The 19,641-nt window shown below is 38.5% G+C and overlaps 1 protein-coding gene across 4 annotated transcripts in view; it reads left to right on the top strand.

Annotated features, from left to right (window-relative positions):
* The window catches only part of bcl11aa (BCL11 transcription factor A a), a 195,176-nt gene that overhangs the window by 122,825 nt on the left and 52,710 nt on the right, over positions 1–19,641 (top strand). The window contains exon 4 of one of the 4 annotated variants that reach the window (XM_048535801.2): positions 3,972–4,084. The exons of 2 other annotated variants lie outside the window; for them this stretch is intronic. In XM_048535801.2, the coding sequence (XP_048391758.1) occupies positions 3,972–4,052 (81 nt within the window). In that variant the 3' untranslated portion in view covers positions 4,053–4,084. Of the gene's footprint in view, positions 1–3,971; positions 4,085–7,965; positions 8,720–19,641 lie in introns of those variants that run through there. One more of the 4 variants, XM_048535800.1, reaches the window with a different exon arrangement.

A 19,641-nucleotide genomic window follows, 5' to 3' on the forward strand; every position in this document is an offset into this window, starting at 1 on the left:
TCTTCTATAAAGGTTTAACATTTGAGATAACCATCAAATTCACAGAGTGCCGTGTGCAGATTTGTATCCTGCATGGATGGGGATTACTGGCCTTTTGGCTAGATTGTACAGACCATTGGCTATCCAAAATTTTTAAAATAATGTTTTTACTGTAGAATGAAGCATACAGTAAATTCTTTGTTACTAACAGAGTATTTAGATAGGACATTTAATTGATATCTATTTCCTTCACCACCTTCCCCAAACAGTACATGACCAATCTTCATATCTGTGCACTCTGTGTATACATTTAGAGTTAATCGTCAGGTAGCAGTTGGATATGCAGGCACTACCTTTTTAATTGCATTTCACCACATCAATTTATTCCTAAACCCCATATATTTGTACCTTTTTATGTACAACGATAAACTATTGAGTATAGCTGCTCTACTTGCTCAGCCAATGTTGCACCTTCTGCTTATAAGACATGGGCCCGGATTTTGCAGTTATAATGACAGCGAAACTGTCAGTGTTCGCTGTCATTACAACTGTGAAATTAACAGCAAGTTCTGGTGCCTGCACATGCACAGTTAAGCACAGAAATCCACAAGTTACTGTCAGTGATTCCCTTCATCTTCACAGGTTACATTGAGTCCCCACAGACGACATGTCTAGAAATCATTCAACTGACGAAAGCTTCCCTTTTTGTATTATAATATTACTGTTAAATACTCCAGTAAATGAGATGGCCTGTTGAAAATTTTTAACTGAGTTTTTAAACACTGTACTAGGTTATGTCTTCTGCTGAAGAATGCCTCTGAGCCTGGAAAAATAATGTTAAAATGTCAAGCTTTTCCACTGTGAAAAGTCATAGATATTAATGTAGTTAATTTTTCTTAGATTTTGTTTGATACTTCACGTTCTAATCCAGTCTTTGTCTCTTGCTGTAAAAATGATCAAAATGCACGTTAATGCATTTTACTTCCTAGTTTGCTTTCTGTGAGAATGTCAAGGTGGCTTCTCCATTGTTGGACGCCTGGAGATTCCATTGATTTGATGCCACAAACCCACACCATGGAGATCAGTAGGTCTTATGTGGGCAGCTTTCTTCAAGGTCAGCAGCGAGGACTGTCACTTCGCTGCTGACCGCAAAATCCAAGCCATTGTTTTGGACGTTGAGACCCTGATGAGCTCAGATGGTATGACATAGATAAAAACACATACTGAAAGGCTTGGTGGTATTTGCGTTTCTGCATGCAGGTGAGGGAAAATGTAATAAATCAAACTGCGATGCAATGGTGTGGCCTCGTGGTCTTCAAATATTATGTTGTAACTCCTTAATAACCATCATAGGTTCTGTTTGTAACATAAGTGTGCATTCCCTCATGTTTTACAACTTTATTTCTTGAACTGTATCATAAACTTCAACTCCAGAGATGGCTTTCCAGCAGGAATTACAGGATAACGAACTGTTAAAAGCCCTAGACTTTTTTCAAACTGAGTTCTATGCTGAGATTGATTTATTATTCATTTGTCTCCGTGGCCCACAAGAATTGACTTGGTATAGAATTTGGGTGTACTTTGTTTATGTGGCTCGGAACCATATTGGGGAGTGCACTTACTGACTGAATCTGATTTGACCTGTTCTCTCAAGTATGGCGATGCCATAGCTAACAATATCAATTGTTAGAAAGGTAGAGAAGAGAAGAGAAAGCTGCAGCACCATGTGGATCTGGTTGGGGTGGGGGGGTGTGCTTTGAGATCGGAGACAGAAAGTGGGTGACGGTGTTACTGTGAGGTATACCATTATTCTATAACTTGTCTGTTATGTCATCCGGGTCAAATATGAGAATCTTAACAATGTTTGAGATTGATGTTGAATTGGTAGATTGTCATTGAGTTAGATTTTGAAACTTAATGCCTAAACTTAAATATATAATTAATGGCAAAGCTAACATAAAGAATTAAGGCCAAATCAACAAGTTAGAAAGGTACCAAGAATGCCACCGATGACCCTGGATTTGTTGCTATCACCAAAAGAAACCAAAACTTGGAATTATAGTTATAGGTTTTTCCGAGATGGGTGTAATAAGAAAGGAATGTCCACTTGTGCTGCTTTTTCTAGTCAGTTCCATAGAATAAAATATTTAGGTTTGTATGTTTTGATTATTTTTTACCCTTCATCTGAAAGCATTGACTACTGCTATACTTGCACAGGAGTCTGCCTTGTACGTTGCTTAATTGGCTATTTCTTTATATTTGCGTCCACTGGCTTTTTGACCAGTGAAGGCATTACAACAAGTCAGATCCTGTCCTCATTCAGTGCCTGTTGAATGATGTTTCCAACATTGGATGAGAACCAGAAATCCTGGTTTGTTTTCCCCTTTCTACCCTGTGAGCATTGAGGTCAAATGTAACATTCTGCTGCTACTTGGTTTGAGATCTGCTAATCAAGCACAGGCTGGATATCAAAGCTGGAATTTTTCTAGGGCTCATTTTTATAGTGGGAGTAAAATTGGATTTCACCAGTAGCATAAAATTGACTGTTAATGCATCAGCAGTTCATTTAGCACAAAACCGGTTTGTCCATTGACTTCAATGAAACAAAGATCATACTCAATGTAAAGCAGACTGCTGACTTGCTACCAGCCTGAATTTTGCTACTGACAAAGACGAGTTTCACTCCCAATGTCTTCCCCACTGACTCACCATAGGAGTCTGCAAATTTGTGGAATTTTATATTAATATCAAGTTGAATTGAAGTTCAAAATGAAATAAATTTTTTCCCTCAGATTTGCATGACCAAATAAATCCATGATAGAAGTTACTTTCGGGAATGTTAGCAAACCTCTAATTAAGATGTTTGTATGATTTTCCTCTCTCTAGTATTATCTTAGACACATTGATCATTGGGTTAAAATAGTAAATGCTAACTAATCTTGCAATACTGTAGCAGTAGCTTTTTAGCTTATCAGTTAATTTTCTTTAGGGTTGATTGTATGTTTCCCGTATTAACTAAATCTTTTCAGTGTCTAATCAGTGCAAAATTTGGACACACGGAGTGAGTATTAAGTTTTCCATATCTCACAGTAACTAGGGTACCATCTGTTTTTTTCCCCTTTTTCAAATGGGTGAAAAACAAGAGTTAATAGGCATTACCCTTTGCTCCAATTTACATTTTGAGAAGGGGCATGAATCGGTAATCATTGTCTGCTTTTGTATAAAGGTGGAAACCTCTGAAGGGTGCAGCACTTGACCAGCAGCCAAGACATTGCAATATAACTTTTGACAACTTTAAAGTTTTTTTTTAAATTCAGATAAAATAGGCAATGAAAATAGAAAATTTGGAAAATAGGCTACAGCACTGATAAATTTATGCTTAAACAATTTATTTTTCAAATACTGACTGATCTGCTGAGTGTTTCCATAGTTTTCTATGTGAAATGTCCAGAATTCACTGATATTTTTTCTTAAAAAAGGTTTAATTTGTTAAATAAATTTAAGTTTTTTTTTCACTTAACATTGATATTGTGATTGCTCCAGATTTAGTTCTGCCAAATGGAGAACATTACATCTTTAAAACTTAGGTGCCTGTGGGTACGTTTCTGTTGGCACCTCTTCATACACTAACAGCCATATTTCAAACAAATCATTGGAGCATGCATCTGAGAGTCCAAATACTGCAAGTGAAGTGGCAAAAGGAAGCAGTGGCTTTCTCAGACTGTTACACATTAATTGCATTATAAAATCATGAACTTGTGAGGCCTTTGTGCATTTATGAGAATTTCATGAGGAGATTTATGTGACAGCAAAACATGTAAGGTACCATTGTAAAACTATATACAAGTGTGACCCCATTTTCTCATAAATTTGGTGTGTATATATATTCCTAGTTACATGTTATTTGAATTATTGAAACTACAATGTCACATTTAATTTAATCAATACATTTATAAAGCAACAGACGTTTTTTGTTTTATAACTGGAGACAGGAGGAAGCCAGGGAGCTACACCTGCACTGTTCTGCATTATTGACACACAAGGGACATAGCAGCCCAAACTCCAAGATCTAGAAGCTGTATGTTGCAGTTCCTTGCTTTAATGGGTAAGACTACACTTACTCTGTTTATGCTGCTATTGAGGAACTTTTCAGCTGGAGCAGTTTAACAAATCCGATTCCACCTTTTATGTAATGATAAGCCTTTGAAAACTGAAAACATATGTAAAACTATTGGTATTAGATTGTTTTGTAATTTTGTTGCGTATTTGGCATCTTGGGCCTGCTTTGTGGGCATATTTAGGACAAATTCTATGATCTATGTTAGGGGAGTCACTTAGAATAAATATTTTTGACATGTTAATGTTAAAGTACCTTTTTTTAAAATAAAAATCTATTTTCAATTAAGAATCTTAATAGAGGTGTGCATTTGTCCTGAAATATGTTAAGGACCAATAACAAATGTGCAAACCAGAGACAGGAAAAGGAGGAAGTGGGGAGAAATAATATGAAATAGTATTTTTGAGATGAAAGAAGATCTGTAGACACAATACTGAAGTAAATCAACAGTATATTCTTCAGAGATTATTTGTTTTTCAAAATATAAATTTGACTTTTTTTGTTAACTATTACTATGTTAAAGGCACTAAATTAATGCAAGTTGTTGCTAAAGCACATTAGGGAGCCAGTTGGAATTTTACAACAACTGTGCAGCCTCCCGGTCACTATTACAAGGGGTGGGGTTTTTTTTTGGAGGGATGTGATGAAACAAATCTTCATTTTGTGTAGTTTAAAAATACTTCTAAATATAACAGCTTAGGCAATTTTTAAAATTTTTTTTTAAAATAGTTATATTTTAGAATTAACTTCACCATCACTATTGATGCTGCCATGGGTCATGCAGGATGTCTTGTGCTGACTTTTGTTACTCTGCTCCTCTGCAATACATATTCATTAGAATGACACTGTGCTAAAAGAGTTAATTTGTGAGGACAGGTTGCATAAACTAGGTTTATAGTTCTTTGAGTATGAAGGATTAAGGGATAATCCAGTTGAGGTGTTTAGGTGATTAAAATTGATAGGATAGACCAAAAAAGTATTTCCTTTGATGGGAAATAAGATTGCACAATCTTGAAATTAAAACTAGACCATTCAGAGAAGATGTCAGAAAGCATTTCTTCACACAAGGTGTAGTGAAAATCTAGAACACTTATTCCCTGCATCTGTTGGAAGTGCAGCTCCCTTTTAAGGGTAAAACCAGACAATTCCAGAGTTTATTGTGAGCGGACTGAGCACATTGGACTTTGGACTTTGTATTTGAGAGCCCGTTTCTTGAGTGCTGTATTGGTGCATTGATAGCGTCTGTACTCCTGGGCCAGAAGACCTGGTTTCAATCCTGGCTGCTCCACAGGTATGTAATAACATATCTGAGCAGGTTGATATTTATGTACCAGAGATATTTATATCTTTGTTTAGAATGCTCTTTTGGCTTTTGTGCAGGGAAGTAATCCAGAAAGGAAAGTTGGAAAGTGATGTTTGTGGCAAACTAGGTATTTACATCAAAACCCTTGTAAATTTCTGAAAGTCTTTTGCTGCATTTTTAATATGGATTTATGCCTGTGAAACATATCTTACTACCCCACAAAAAAAGCTACTGAGCATAAGTGAATGAAAAATATCAAAATTAAAATTTAAACATTTCTGTCAGTCTAAGGTATTAAACATATAGACCCAGGATGTATGAATGTTAACATATGGATCAGTCGTGATTTAACTAAAAGACAGAAAAGGCTTGAAGAGATGAATGGCTTGCTTCTGCTTTTGTCTTCTATTGGAAAAAAAGGCTTTACTTTTATTAGTGTTACTGAATCCTATTTTTCTGATAGCTATTATAAACATTCTGATTCAACACAGAGGACTAGAACTTGCTGTGTTCCCTAATTTTATCAGAAAATAAACAGAATAACACCTTGCCTGTCTCCTTTCTTGCTAAAATTAATAAAACCAGATATTTCAAGCCCCTAGTGACAGCATTTGTTAATCTCTGCAAAGCAGCCAATGATTGCTGTGTAATAAATTGAGAATCGTCCTTCTAAAACTTGTTTTTGCTATGTAAGTAAAATGATGAAAATGAATTTACTGCTGGGACCGAGGTACTGGAGGGTGATCTGTGGATTAAATAAATGCTGTTTGAAGCCAGAGATTTGCTTTACTAACACTTATTCTAATCCACTTTTCATTAGTAATTACATCATTAAAAAATAAAATGCAAATGATCTGTTTTTAACCTCAACTAGGAATATGTCTTTATTGTGATAATTATTTGACCTTACTTATTTGTATTTCACTGCATCTTGACAACATGCAGTAAACTTAGTGCTGCAAAGTATGTGACACATAAACACTGTTTTGTCACCAAACATGCAACAGTGCTGCAGTAAACATATTCATAATCAGCACATATAGTAATGAATCTTTTTAACGAGCTGAGTCAATCCTGCCCTATTAATGGAGCCAAATCAAGTTAACGATTGTCTGTATATCAGAGCAGATTAAATCATCCATTTCAGTATTTTAATTCACAAATTTGTTGCTGTGATTTTTGTTTTGAATTGGTCCCCTTTTTAAGTCTTTTAAGGCCATGCATCATTCCTTTCAAAGCAGACAGCTAGCTGCCTCTAAGGCCTATGCCAGAGCCATTTAGCTGACCTTCGACAGTTTGAGCCGGTGACCTATTGTGAGTTGTTGTCTACGCTTTTTCTTCCTATTGGATGATTCCCAAGACTTGGCTGGTGTCACTGCTAACTATAGAGTCAGGATTGAGAATTCATGTTCTATCTTGTATAGATTCACCATTATCTCACCCTATCAGTTGTGCCATCTACAATTGGATCTTTTCAACCTACCTCACCAATATGGTGAATAATCTATTCAGCAAAAGGAATGGAGTTGTCTTTATGAAGATGTTGTAACCAGGTAAAATGATGTGGAGTTCATCTGCTAACAAAAACATAGGTCATTTCAAATCAATATTTTAAAACAATTTAGTTTTAAACCATGTCAAATTAGACTACTTTTTATTTAGTTTTTTCAAACTCATTTTCTTTCTTGATTTGTGACCAGTGCAAAAATTTGAGGAAGATTCTGTCTGTACTATATTGTAAAACAGCCTCTTTATAAGTAGGCTAAGTTCAACAAACAGTGCGCTGAGAAACTCTCCATGCATTGTGAGCATTTTGTTAAACCAACTAGACAAAATTTTCTAAAATTTATTATCACCTGGACATGGGCAAAATATTTTTAACCTCCATACAAAAGCCCCTGATTTTTCTGCTTATAAGAGTTCAAAAAAGTCATAGAATTTTGGACAACAAATTTTTACTTTGCAGAATTTTCCGAGTAGCTGTTTAGAAAGTTGTTTGATATTCAGCACTGTGCTTTTTTACTTAAATACAGTCAAACCAATAATACTGCACAGAAGAATTTGTGATGATACTTGTAAACAATTTGTAATTTGTATCTTTATATACTGTTTATTTAAGCTTGAATATGATGATGTTTTGCTGTTATGTCATGTGACTGAACAAAGTTGCATTTATGGCATGTTTGAATGACATATAAGATTAGGGCTAAATGGCACAATACAGTTTCATTTGTTCTTAAGCAGATTGTGTTTGGTTATGAATGCTGCTGGCCTATCCTGGGTACTTTATACGTTAAAAGTGTAAAACTGTTAAAGTTAGGGATGGGTAGAAGGTTGATAGTTCAAAAAAAATGTTTTGATTGCTATTTCTGATACTAATTTTTATGTCCAAAATTTAGTCCATTTTAGTGCAAAATCTTCATCCAATGCAACTGATGTTTTTGTTTCCTTACAACTGTCACTTCTTTCTTCACTGTTTTTTAGTATTTGTTGATTCTTTTGAAAAATATGTTACACTCATTTACCTGAAAGTAGTGTAAATCTCTTTTTAACTTCTTTCTTTCAGTTTTTCTCTCCTTCCACTTCATTTCCTGAAGGTAGTGACTCATTGGGATACAGATCTACAAGTGCCTGCAGACCGGCTGTGCATCATCTCTGTGTGGCCATTCCTCACGTGTGAGCCTAGACATTGAATGCTGTGGGAGCATTACAGCTCAGCCAGATCTTGGCCTCATCCAGCCACCACTTAGACCACGTAACGGTCGGGGTAACTGGATAATGACCAAGTGTGGAAATCCTGTGAGAATTTCTCATCTACTCCCCTCCTGGTGAATGAAGACCAATTTTATCTCAGTTGAGACCAGCTGATTCCATCCAAAGCAATGATTGGATTTGGTATCTTCCGGGCCATCCCTAACTGAGGATAGTATCATGTTCTGTGTTTATTCCCTGAAAATGTTTGTCGGGAGTCAGGGTTTTGTTGAGGAGGTCCTGTAACCTTTTCTAATAGACTCAGCAATCATATTAGCAGATGGGGAGATGAAAGAATAATAAATAGGATTAGCAATTTCATGTGATTTAATGGATGTGGTTAATTTATGTGATGAAATGTTTATGCAGTATCGCATTGGAAATCATGTATCATAACGAAGAGTTGTATGGACACGACTTAGTGAGTATGAGATACTACAGTGTGGAGCTGGAGGAACACAGCAGGCCAGGCAGCATCAGAGGAGCAGGAAAGTTGACATTTCGGGTCGGGACCCTTCCGTGATCTATTTATGATGCAAGTTGATTATTCATGTAAATTTGGACAAGGAAGCGCAAATTGTACAGCTCTATTGGAAGGAGTGTGATTGATTTTTTTAAAAAATGAATTGTTTTTATTGTTTATAATATCCCATATATAGAGGTGTTGTATTTATTATAGCAGAAGAGAAAGTGAATTATTTATGAGGATTTTATTGAGATAAATATTTCAGCTGTGTCTGCTTCACTTTTTTAAATGTCAAAACTCAAAATCATCTTATTATAAATAGGAAATCATGTGTGCTCCAACTTACAAATCAGATGAGATCAAGTTCTAAGCCATGAAGTTATAAGGATAGCTGATGCATCACCCCAAGCATTAGGAGTCTATTCCTGCAAGGTTGTTTGTATATCAGAGCTACAGATTAAATCCTAGCTCCCCTTGTTACTCCACGGAGTCCAATTTTGAAATTCAGACATTGGGCCTGTTGTTCTTATCAGTGTTGGGGAACAAATGTTTGAGGCTGTTCTGGGTCCCAATGATCTGCATGAAAAAAGGGGCAGGACAGTATTCACAGGCCTCGATTTTTCACAGGGATCGTGTATAATTGACTAGACAGTGGTTCAGCAGCCAATTAGCATCTTTTGGGGTAGGGGTAGAGGCAGTACAGAGCAAGTACCAGCCCAATTTAAATAGTCTACAGCAACCATTACTGTGGCTGCTGATTTACTTTATTTAATTGCAGTGGATGGAAGACATGTAGCAGGGAAGACCGAGCTGAAACTGATTCCAGGGCTTCCTCTCACTTCATAGCTGCATCCCTGTGGCCTCTCCTTGAGACAGTGAGAGACAGAGTGGTCCTTTTTCCAGACTGGAGTAAAAGAAAGCCAGCCTGGCAACTAAACATATCAGCGAAGAGGTGGCTGAACCATTTAAGCAGATGCTGTGCTCAGGTCAAACTGTGTGCGCAATGCAGGCAAATGTTCAATAACCTGATTTGTGCTGGAAAGTTGACACAGGTCTCTGGACAGTCAAACTCCAGCAGTCATCCTGGGTGAGCAGTCTAAGGGTGCATGCTGCTCCTGAACGTAATGTTCAACCCACACATCTACTGACCTTTTAGAGATCAGAACCCCAGTGTTGTCACCAGCAACATATATTTTTTAATGGATATGACCCATGGAGGCCAGCTATGCCTTACCTCATTCTCTTTTGTCCTTGCAGAAGAAAAGGACACATTAATGCCAACATCAAAATAGTCTGGACTAAAGGAAGGGTCAAGTTCTTGTACATAATCACCTTAAACCTATGTCCTCTAGTTTTAGACTCCCTTGCACTGGGAAAAAGATCATGTCTATTCATCCTATCCAAGCCCCTCATGATTTTATAAACCTCTATAAGATCATCCCTCAGTCTCCAACTCTTCAGGAAATGTGTAAGCTTCCGTTTATTAATGATGTGTCAAGTAATGAAATGTTGAAGGGGAATGAAGCCCCCTTTGTGGGACAGTTAAAAGGAACAATGGGGACGTCAATCTGGATGATCAGGAGCAAGTCATGGAATATGATGAGTGTCCTTGATAGACAGGGTGAATAGAAACTGCCTGGCATAGCTAGATGGGGATGGTTTGCACTGTACTTCTGACAGCTGCATTAGAAAGCTCCAGTGCAGAGGTTTCTGCTCTCTAAGGCTTGTTGTCATGATTACGTTTTGTGGTCTCACACTAACGTTATAGAGGAAAGAGAGATTCCTGTGATTGTGCCAGAACCTATGCTGATATCAGAGCAAGCGTCATCACATTTTACGACGCATCTTCCCTTAGTTCAAATTTAGTCACCACAGTGGATTGCCATCAGCAGATAGGATGGCACAAAGTGATGAGCATATCACCAGTGAATAAGAGGAGTCAGAGTCTAAAGCTTCTGTGAACTGTTCTCCCTAGAGGATGGAGGTTACACCCAGCATGCTTGACTGGGTACAGGAAAAGAGGTTCTGGAAGTGACAGATGACTTCCTTGATTTAAGAGGTAGTCCAAACTCATGTTAACAATGGAGCAGTCCATTCTGCTCATGTAGCCCTCTAGGCTAAAGCTTTGAGCATGGTCCTTTGTTTGTTTGTTTGTTTGTTTGGAACCAAAAACCTCATATCTGTGACATGCAGGACCAACATAGTTTACAAAATACTTTGCAATAACTGAAACAAACATTATATCAGCCAGACTGGAAGGAAACTAGCCATCAGGATATATGAACACTAGCTAGTGCAAAATAACATGATGAACTTTCCCTCATCCCAGTGCACTCGGAAAATGAAGGCTATCAATTTAACTGGGACAACATGGCCATCTTAGCTCAAGCCAACCACAGACGTGCACAGGAATTCCTAGAGGCCTGGTTTTCAACCCATAATGCAATTATCAAATGTGTGGAATTAGACCCCATATACAAACCCATGCAGAACAGAATCGGAAATGACACAACCCACCTTAACAGACCGGATCATGTAAATTCCAAGCAAAGTAGAACAACATCGCTTCATTGGAGGTCGCAATGATCGTTACCTAGCATGGTGACGAAATGTCTGTACGATAACCAGCCAGTTCGGTGAGCAAGCCAACAAAGTCATCCACAACCCGAGCTACAAATCTTCGCAAGAACCTCAAAGCCACATAGAAGTGGCTAAGGGTGAAAACTGCTGCAACTGTTTGAGCACTGAGTGCGTCATTCACATGAGGTTATCATATACCTGTGTTCCACGTTCTCTTTTTGGACACCATGTAATTATTGACCAAAATGGCAGATGTACAAATTTACATTTTTAATGTGCACCAAGAAGCGTAATGAAGTGGTGAAGGAGAACCAGTCCATTTATGGGACAGTGAAACCTCTGGACAGATGTGTATCTTCCATTGACAACAGCGATAAGTCTGTTTCAAGCTTCAACTTTAATGGAAGTGCACTGGTACATATTGCAAAGTGAAGTTCTGGCCACATAATTCTAGAGCTGAATGGGGCCTTGATCAGTTGACTTCTGATATTAACGGAATCTTGTCTTGACCTTTTTTAGTCTGAAAGCTACTTACCTCTGCAGCAACAGCAGCAGCTTTGTATTCTGCATCTTCCTTCTCTCCCTTTTCTATGCCTTGCTGCTCCTCTTCCTCTGATGAGATATGCCCATCCACCACGCCACCCTCTCCAAGGCTCACACCTCTCTAGAGGGCCTCTCAATAGCAAGTGCAGCAAGCCGCCAATTGCATCCAATTTGTGCAGGTTGTCTGCAGGGCACCACCTGCCTGGTTCAGAAAACACAGCCACAAATTGAAAAGCCTAACGGACAACTTGATGGTGGTCCTTCTGAGCAGATGGTTTCACTTGCAGCGCCTCTGCAACTCTGTCTTAGAATTCATCAAGTGGTGAGCAGGCATCTCTTCCTGGGACAACCTTTTGCCCTCTGGAACCCAACTGTATCATTTGCGGAGTGAAATGAAGTTTTGACTGATGGTGGATGAAGGTTTCATGGTGGCTATCAGAAAAACTAACACCTACTTGGAGGAAGCTCTTATCGTGTTCACAGAGTAGCTAAACTTTCAGGGAGTCATTAGGAGTCTTGATAGCGTCATGGGTGTAACTAATGATGCAGTTCATCTGGGAGATTACATCAATGGAGGCAGTACTGACTGCCTTGGATGCCTGTGAGGTCACATCTTTCCGGAACTGAATATCAATGCTTTCAAAAACAGCATGGATGATGTGCAGGCTACAACCATTTCTGAGGCACTTCCAAAGTCCACAGCTGATCATTGAGAGGAACCAAATGCAAAGTTAGTCAAAGCCAGAGTGATTCTGATGGCCGATGGCAGAGCATGGCTGGAAGGCGTGAGGTCTTCCACAAAGAGAGTATAAACCTCTGTGACCATCTGTCTTGAGAGCTACGAACTCTTCTGGTACTGGGTCTCTGAAGTCTCAAGGAATATTTATCTCTAGCTGTAGATTCCATGCTGAGAATGTGCATTGTCACCTTACTGAATCTCATGTCTCTCTTCCATCCTCGTTGTATTTGAGGCTGTGCCTTTGTTAGGCATACTGTTGTTGCTCATTTGCCATTATACTGAAATCTGAACTGTATTACCAATTTACCTTGGTTTAGCTGGCCCCAATTGTGCTTGGAAACCTTGCCCTCCGTTATGTTCCCAGAAACTTGTGCACACTTGATGACACCTGTGTGTTAATGGCGGAGTGCCCTTCTTTGTGGCATTCCTTTTTCGAAGCTGACCAATTCCTTGACGTGACTGATGTCCTGCTATTTTGGCACCTTCATGCATCTGGTCTGCCCCGACCCATTGTGTTTTCCCCATCAAAATCTCAAGTAGGCACACTCCATAAGGTGTTTAACTAGTTTCCCTGGTTTCTGGAACTACCCTTCCACTGCCCTGATGAAACTTGTAGATGGTGGGGAAAATGATAGAAACTGATCTCTGGTTCTGAAAATCTAACCCACTGATTTGTATTGAGGATCCACTCACTTTATCCTTGATAAAATGTTTATTTAGAAATTTTAAAAATCAAGTATTAGAGTTTCTGAAATTATCATACTTTTGCTGCCCAAGATTATTTTTTTTTGATAACCATGGTCCCTAATATTCTAGCTTTACAATGGCGATACAGTATAACCCTTAGGTGTATGATGTACACTATCTGGTCCCAGATAGAAAAGGTATGCATTGTAATCAACTTTTAGTACCATGCTTAGTCAGTCCTTTGGCACTTTGTTGCTTAAATCAATTCACATACCTGTTTTTCTGGATTATGCTTTCATCGAAATAAGAAGCAAGAGGTACTATGAACTGAGCTGAACATATTTTTCAGAAATAATCAGACCTTATCTCTCCCAAATGAATAGCTTGTTACATATTGTGCTATGTAAATTTTTTTTAAGGGCTGGCAGTACAATGCTTCTCATGCTAGAGAAGAAAATATAAATTTAATTTCCATCTTTTAATTTTGAGTACATTTTATCATTTTATGATCATCTATACATTTCTTCATGTATTTTTGATACAGTTTTGTGCATTTAATATGCAAAATACTAGGATAAGTTGATGAATTGCTACTCTAAAGATGAATGGACATTTGCTATTTCTTTTATCTTAGATGATTCTAAACCTCATGAATTTGTATTCATAAGATATAAAGGTTAGTAGAAATTAATGTATGTGAGTTAGATACCTCTAACTTGTTAAAACAAGTCAGTTGACCAACATCCAAGTAGACTTTTGACCTTTTCTTTGTGCAATCACTGAGATTCTGATTCCAGCTTGCTGCAGAGTTCTATTTATTGCAGGTCAAACATGTATAGCTTTCTGCTGAACCAGCTGAAAATTCATTGACTTGTTTAAAAGAATATAACTTGTAAAGAGGTTGCTCTGAATTCCGGAAATTTTTCGTGTGAATACATCATCAACTTATTGTGTGATAAGCACTGGGAGCCTCCGTATAATCAAGAAGAGATCATCAAATTGTTTACTTCTTATCTCCCACTTCTTGATCAAGTTTCCAGGCTTCTCAGTATAAAGATTGCTAAGACTTTGACAGAATAATATTGGGAAGTGACTTACAAGAGGAGTCTGTTGATCTTTTGCTGTAATACCAAGGTCAAGATGGGTAAGTCTTCTGCAGAAATAAACATTAGACATTTTTCAGTCCAATAAGATCGTTTTGATAACAGGTGGGCGATCTTCAATATCAGTGTGATATTTTTAAAGATCCTCCTGTTGAATTGTTTCCCTCTGTTTCCACTATTTTCTATGTGGAATATCAGCAATTTAGATTCTGTATGGTGTGGATTTTAATATGCCCTTTTATGATCGGAGTATCAGGCCTGAATGAAGTCCAATTTTTTGTTTATCCTCAAATGATGGGTTTCTCTTTTTTTTTAGAGACGTTCCAATTCAACCCTAATTGTTCTGAATGGATTTGATGAAAAATATACAGCTGAGCATGTTTAGGAACAACTATCTGGATGATGTGAAATAAATATTCTATTAGACAAGTCAGTTTCCGTTGTGGGGGCAGTAATGACCTTAGGGTCTGTCCCAAGGATTTGTAATTTTCACTGGATACATTAATCATAAAAAAGTATATTATTGCCAATGGACTCCCTGGGGATCATATTCTGTGCAATATCTTCTTTCTTCTCTGATTGTGGGTGACCTTTCACTATTTGTCTTAATTGAAAGCATTTACTTTCCAAACAGGACATTTGTAAGACTCATTAACAGATCATGTGGATACATCATTATGGAGTTTGTTGATTGGTCTTGCTTTCACTCTGTTGATCCCAGAGTAACTTAGTATTGAGCCTTAACCTTAAGGGTTTCTGACCTTAAGTCTTTGAAGCTGATGTTTGACTTCACCTTGTTGCTTTAGGCTAAGAGCTACACTTATTTCAGAATTTCAAATTCCAGGTATCTATGACTTACCTTCACATATATTTGTGAAAGAAACTGCTGGATAATTAGCCTTGTGTGCAAATGTATATTGATCACTGTGCACCTGAAAAAAGATGGAAAACGTTATTCTATCTACACCACCAATCCAGCAGGCCAACAATATTCAACATCATTGGATCTGAAATTAAATCTACGTTTTGTAGCACAGGCATAAAATCTGGGTAACACTTTTCAGGGCTGCTTCCACCATTACTACCACTAAGTAAGATAGTCTTTTGTATAGTTTTTAGAAGCATGATAATTAGGAGCTATTTTTTTCATTCCTCCTACACATCAGAGCTTAGTTTGTTGACATGAGTGTTGGCTGAATATAGAATGAAATGTGCCAAGTTCAGAAGTAATGAAACAGTTCAACACAATTATTTCAGAAAATAATTTTTAGAAGGTTCAACATTATTTTAATTGTAATCATGAATTATTACTATTGTTCATCTACCATAGACATAGGCAGAAAACTGCTTTACCCTGCAGGATCCTTGTGTTTAAAGACCTGCCTTTTTCTTTCATCCTGTGCACCTTTTTAAACAATATCTCTGCATTTCTGTCAATGAATCAACTTTTTCAATTTTGCATTAATCTATTCTGCTGCTTACATGGAAGTATGAATGACTTACTCAGGACTTCCAGAATGCATTCAATTACATTTCAATAATTATTATTTTACAAAAATGATGTCTGTTTCTCAAGTACTGACGTAAGTCAGTTCTAATTATTTAAAAACTAATATAAGTAATTTTTAGTCTTAGATGGTTCAGATGGTCGCACTCTTGCCTCTGAGTCAGAAGGTTTTAGCTTCAACTCCTCATCCAGAGATTGAGGACAAAGATGCTGAGACTCCACTGCAGTAATAAGGGATTCTGCCTTATTATTGATGCCCTGCCTGTCCACTCAGGATGCAAAAGATATTATTTTGAAGAAGGATGGAGGAGTTATCCTTGACATGCTGGCTAATTTTTATGCCTCAATCAACATAATAGAACAGATTATGATCATTATAATTATCACTTGTTTTTGTGGGAACTTAGTGTGCAAACCAGCTGCCCCATTACCTACGTTACAACAGGGATTAAACTTTAAAAATGCTTCTTTGATATAAAACTCGTTGGAACATCCGGAGGTAATGATACAGTGCTACAGAAATGCGAGTCATCTTTTAAATCTCACCAGAATGGAAATGTGCTGATAGCAGTGAATTCTTTGTGGGGACAAATGCTTGCAAAGTTATTGACAGTTACACCTTCAGATTTGGATGCATTCAGAAAGCAGAAGAATGGTGATAGCAGAAAAGGAAGATGTAAATTTTTGCAGCCTTGGCAAAGGGCAAAAAGCATCTACAACAGTTGCCAATCTTTTTCCAGCCCAAGAGGAAGAAGGGACAAAGAAATGACTGTCAAAATTGAAGAAAATGAAAATTTAGAATCCATAGATTCCTTACAGTGTGGAAACAGGCCAGTTGGTCCATCAAGTCCACACTGACTCTCTCTGAAGGCCATCCCACCCAGACCCACTCCCTTATCCTGTCCCTGTAACCCCACATTCCCCATGGCTGATCCACTTAGCCTGCACATCTCTGGACACTGAACAATTTAGCATGGCCAATCCTGCACATCTTTGGACTATGGGAGGAAGCCGGAGGATCTGGAGGAAACCCATGCAAACACGGGAGAATGTGCAAACTCCACAAAGACAGTCACCTGAGGGTGAAATCTAACCCAGGTCCCTGGCATAATGAGGCATCAGTGTTAATCACTGAGTCACCGTTAGTGCACAGTCATGAGTTTCCAGACAAGCAATGGCGCAACTAAGCTCCCAACCACCGTTTTCGAGGCTGTTGAGTGGAATTAATTGCAAGAAACATAGTCCTTATTCTCTAATCTATGATTCCACCTCCATCATTTTCGTAATGTGCCATGTCTGGCATGAGTCGTACTGCCACTGTTTGTGTAAACCTGATGCTATTGTCAAGACATAGGCATCCTTGCAGTGCATGGCACAGCTTTGAAAACTAGCCCTTGTCAAGTCACTCAGCTACCAATATCCTTCCCAGTTAAGTGCGACAATACATGCATATGTGATTGCTGATGTAATGATGGGTACATACAATCTGGATATATTGAATTGTGATCACCTTAGCATGCCTCTTTTATTTATTCTTTTCACAGGTTGTGGGCATCATTGGCAAGGCCACCATCTGTTGCCAATCCCTAATTGCCTTTGAAAAGGTAGGGGTGAACTGCCTTTTTAACCTGCTGTAGTCCATTCACACTTGCCCCTATTGAGCCCTGAGCTATATGTGAATGCTGATGAGACTAAAGTTCTCCAATTCAAAATTGCACCAAATCCCCCAGCATTATGGTGGTGGGTCATGCCCCCAGAGTCATTTGGTCACTTCTGTCATCTTGGTAGCCATGTGCCCAGTTCCCAGTTAGAATTTGAAATTCTATAAAGGATTCAGTACATGAAGTCCTGTTTTGGGACCTCCTCAGGCAAGTCTTCGCTAACCATCACCTGAGAGGTGGCAGCCTACAAACCAGATACCCTGCTGACACTCTTCTATTTGAGTGATGCATAGCAAACTCCTGAGATACAAATCCTCTGAACTACCTGTGGAAGATCCTATGCCCGGATGGATTGCCATACAAACAAAAGCATCCACAGAAGCAGCCATCCTCAGCGTAAAAGTGATCATTCCTGAATAACAACTGTAGTGGACAGGTTGAAGATTCAGAATGTCAGACAGTTGTGTTTTGAAATATATATTCTCAACTCATCAAAGACCACAAGGTAACTTGCAAAAATATTTTCAAGATATGCTGAAAACTTACTTAGAGAAGATTGGCTTTAACTTCAACAGGTGAGAGGAGAGTGCACAGTACTGCCCATGAAGGTGAGCTGTGCTTCAGCAAGTTAGGAAGCTCAATAAAGGCCAAAGATTTGACAGCAAGAAAATTCAAGAAACCATCATCATTCATGCACAGATGACTAACTGCTAATGCTGATTACAGATTTTGGACTTTTCAAAAATACTATCTTTTAAACTTCTGTTTTCCCTTTGCTACCTCCTTCACCTCTGACTGGCCTCACTTCTTTCTCTCTCAGCCTCCTTTTCTCTTCCTTTTTTTTCCTCTCTCCTCTTGCTTGAGGATTTATGCATCCTATCTGCTCTGAGGGACAGCCAAAAGAAGTATACGTATACCTACAGTGCTGTTATGGAGAAAGCTCCAAGATTTTGCCCCAGCAACAGTGAAACGAATGGCAATATAGCTCCAAGATAACAAGGTGTGGAGCTGGATGAACACAGCAGGCCAAGCAGCATCAGAGGAGCAGGGAAACTGACGTTTCGGGTCTGGACCCTTCTTCAGACAAAAAAAAGCGATATAGCTCCAATAGTGTGTGACTTGGAGGGAAACATGTAGGTGGTGTTGTTCCGATGCATTTGCTGCCCTTTCCTTTGTAGCGCAGAATTTATGGGTTGGACGGTGCTGTCAGGGCAGTCTTGATATGTTTCTGCAGTGCATCTTATAGATGATATAATGTTGCTACTGTGCATCAGTGATGGAAGGAGTGAATGTTTTAAGGTAATGGTTAGGATGCCAGTCAAGCAGGCTGCATGTGCTGGATGGTGTCAAGTTTCAAGGAACTGCACTCATTCAGTCAAGTGGAGAGTGTTACCTTAAGCTCCTGATTTACGCCTTTCAGATGGTGCAAGGCTTTGGGGAGTCAGGAGATGCTGACATCCCAAGCTCTGCTCCAATTTTGTAGGTGCAGTATTATTATGTCTAGTCCTGTTCAGCTGCTAGTCAATAGTAAGCCCCCAGAATGTTGATAATTGGGGAAACAGCAATGGTGATTGTCATTGAATGTCAAGGATAGATGGGTAAATTCTTTCTTGAGAGAAATGGTCATTATGTGGCATTTAGGTGGTGTCATTGTTACTTGCCACTTCTGAGGCCAAACCTGAATGTTGTCCAGGAAGTGATGTGTGTCCAAGTTTTTCATGTGTTGTACTTGTGCTGAACACATTCTGTAATTAGGGTGGTTCCAAAAAGTCCAGAACTGCAATTAGTTAGATCATACATTGCACCAGTGCCTTATTTTCGTAGTTGCTCTTGGCAATCAGCATGGACTACAAAGGAAGATGCATCCTTCTCTGCCAATAGATGTAGATGTCTGGGTACTAGCATGTGGGCACAAAGGTGACCACAAAGGCATCTGTTGTTTTTTTCTTTCTTCAAAAAAAAACTCAAAAATGAGGGAATTCCCAATGTGGGACCATTAGTACCTTCACAGAAGGTGAAAGGCAAAGGAAAGCTGCAAGGGATTCTACAAGTGTGAGTCAAAAAATAATTTGAAAATGAAGCAAAGTGGTACAGAATAGCTTTGCATTTGTTGAATACTAATGCATTTGAGCTGTACAATATATATTGCTTGTTGTATGTGCGTACAATTGTGATCTGGCACTTGCTAGTGTAAAGGTTAGATAA

This window comes from Stegostoma tigrinum, chromosome 9 (assembly GCF_030684315.1).
Source record: "Stegostoma tigrinum isolate sSteTig4 chromosome 9, sSteTig4.hap1, whole genome shotgun sequence".
NCBI lineage: Eukaryota > Metazoa > Chordata > Chondrichthyes > Orectolobiformes > Stegostomatidae > Stegostoma > Stegostoma tigrinum.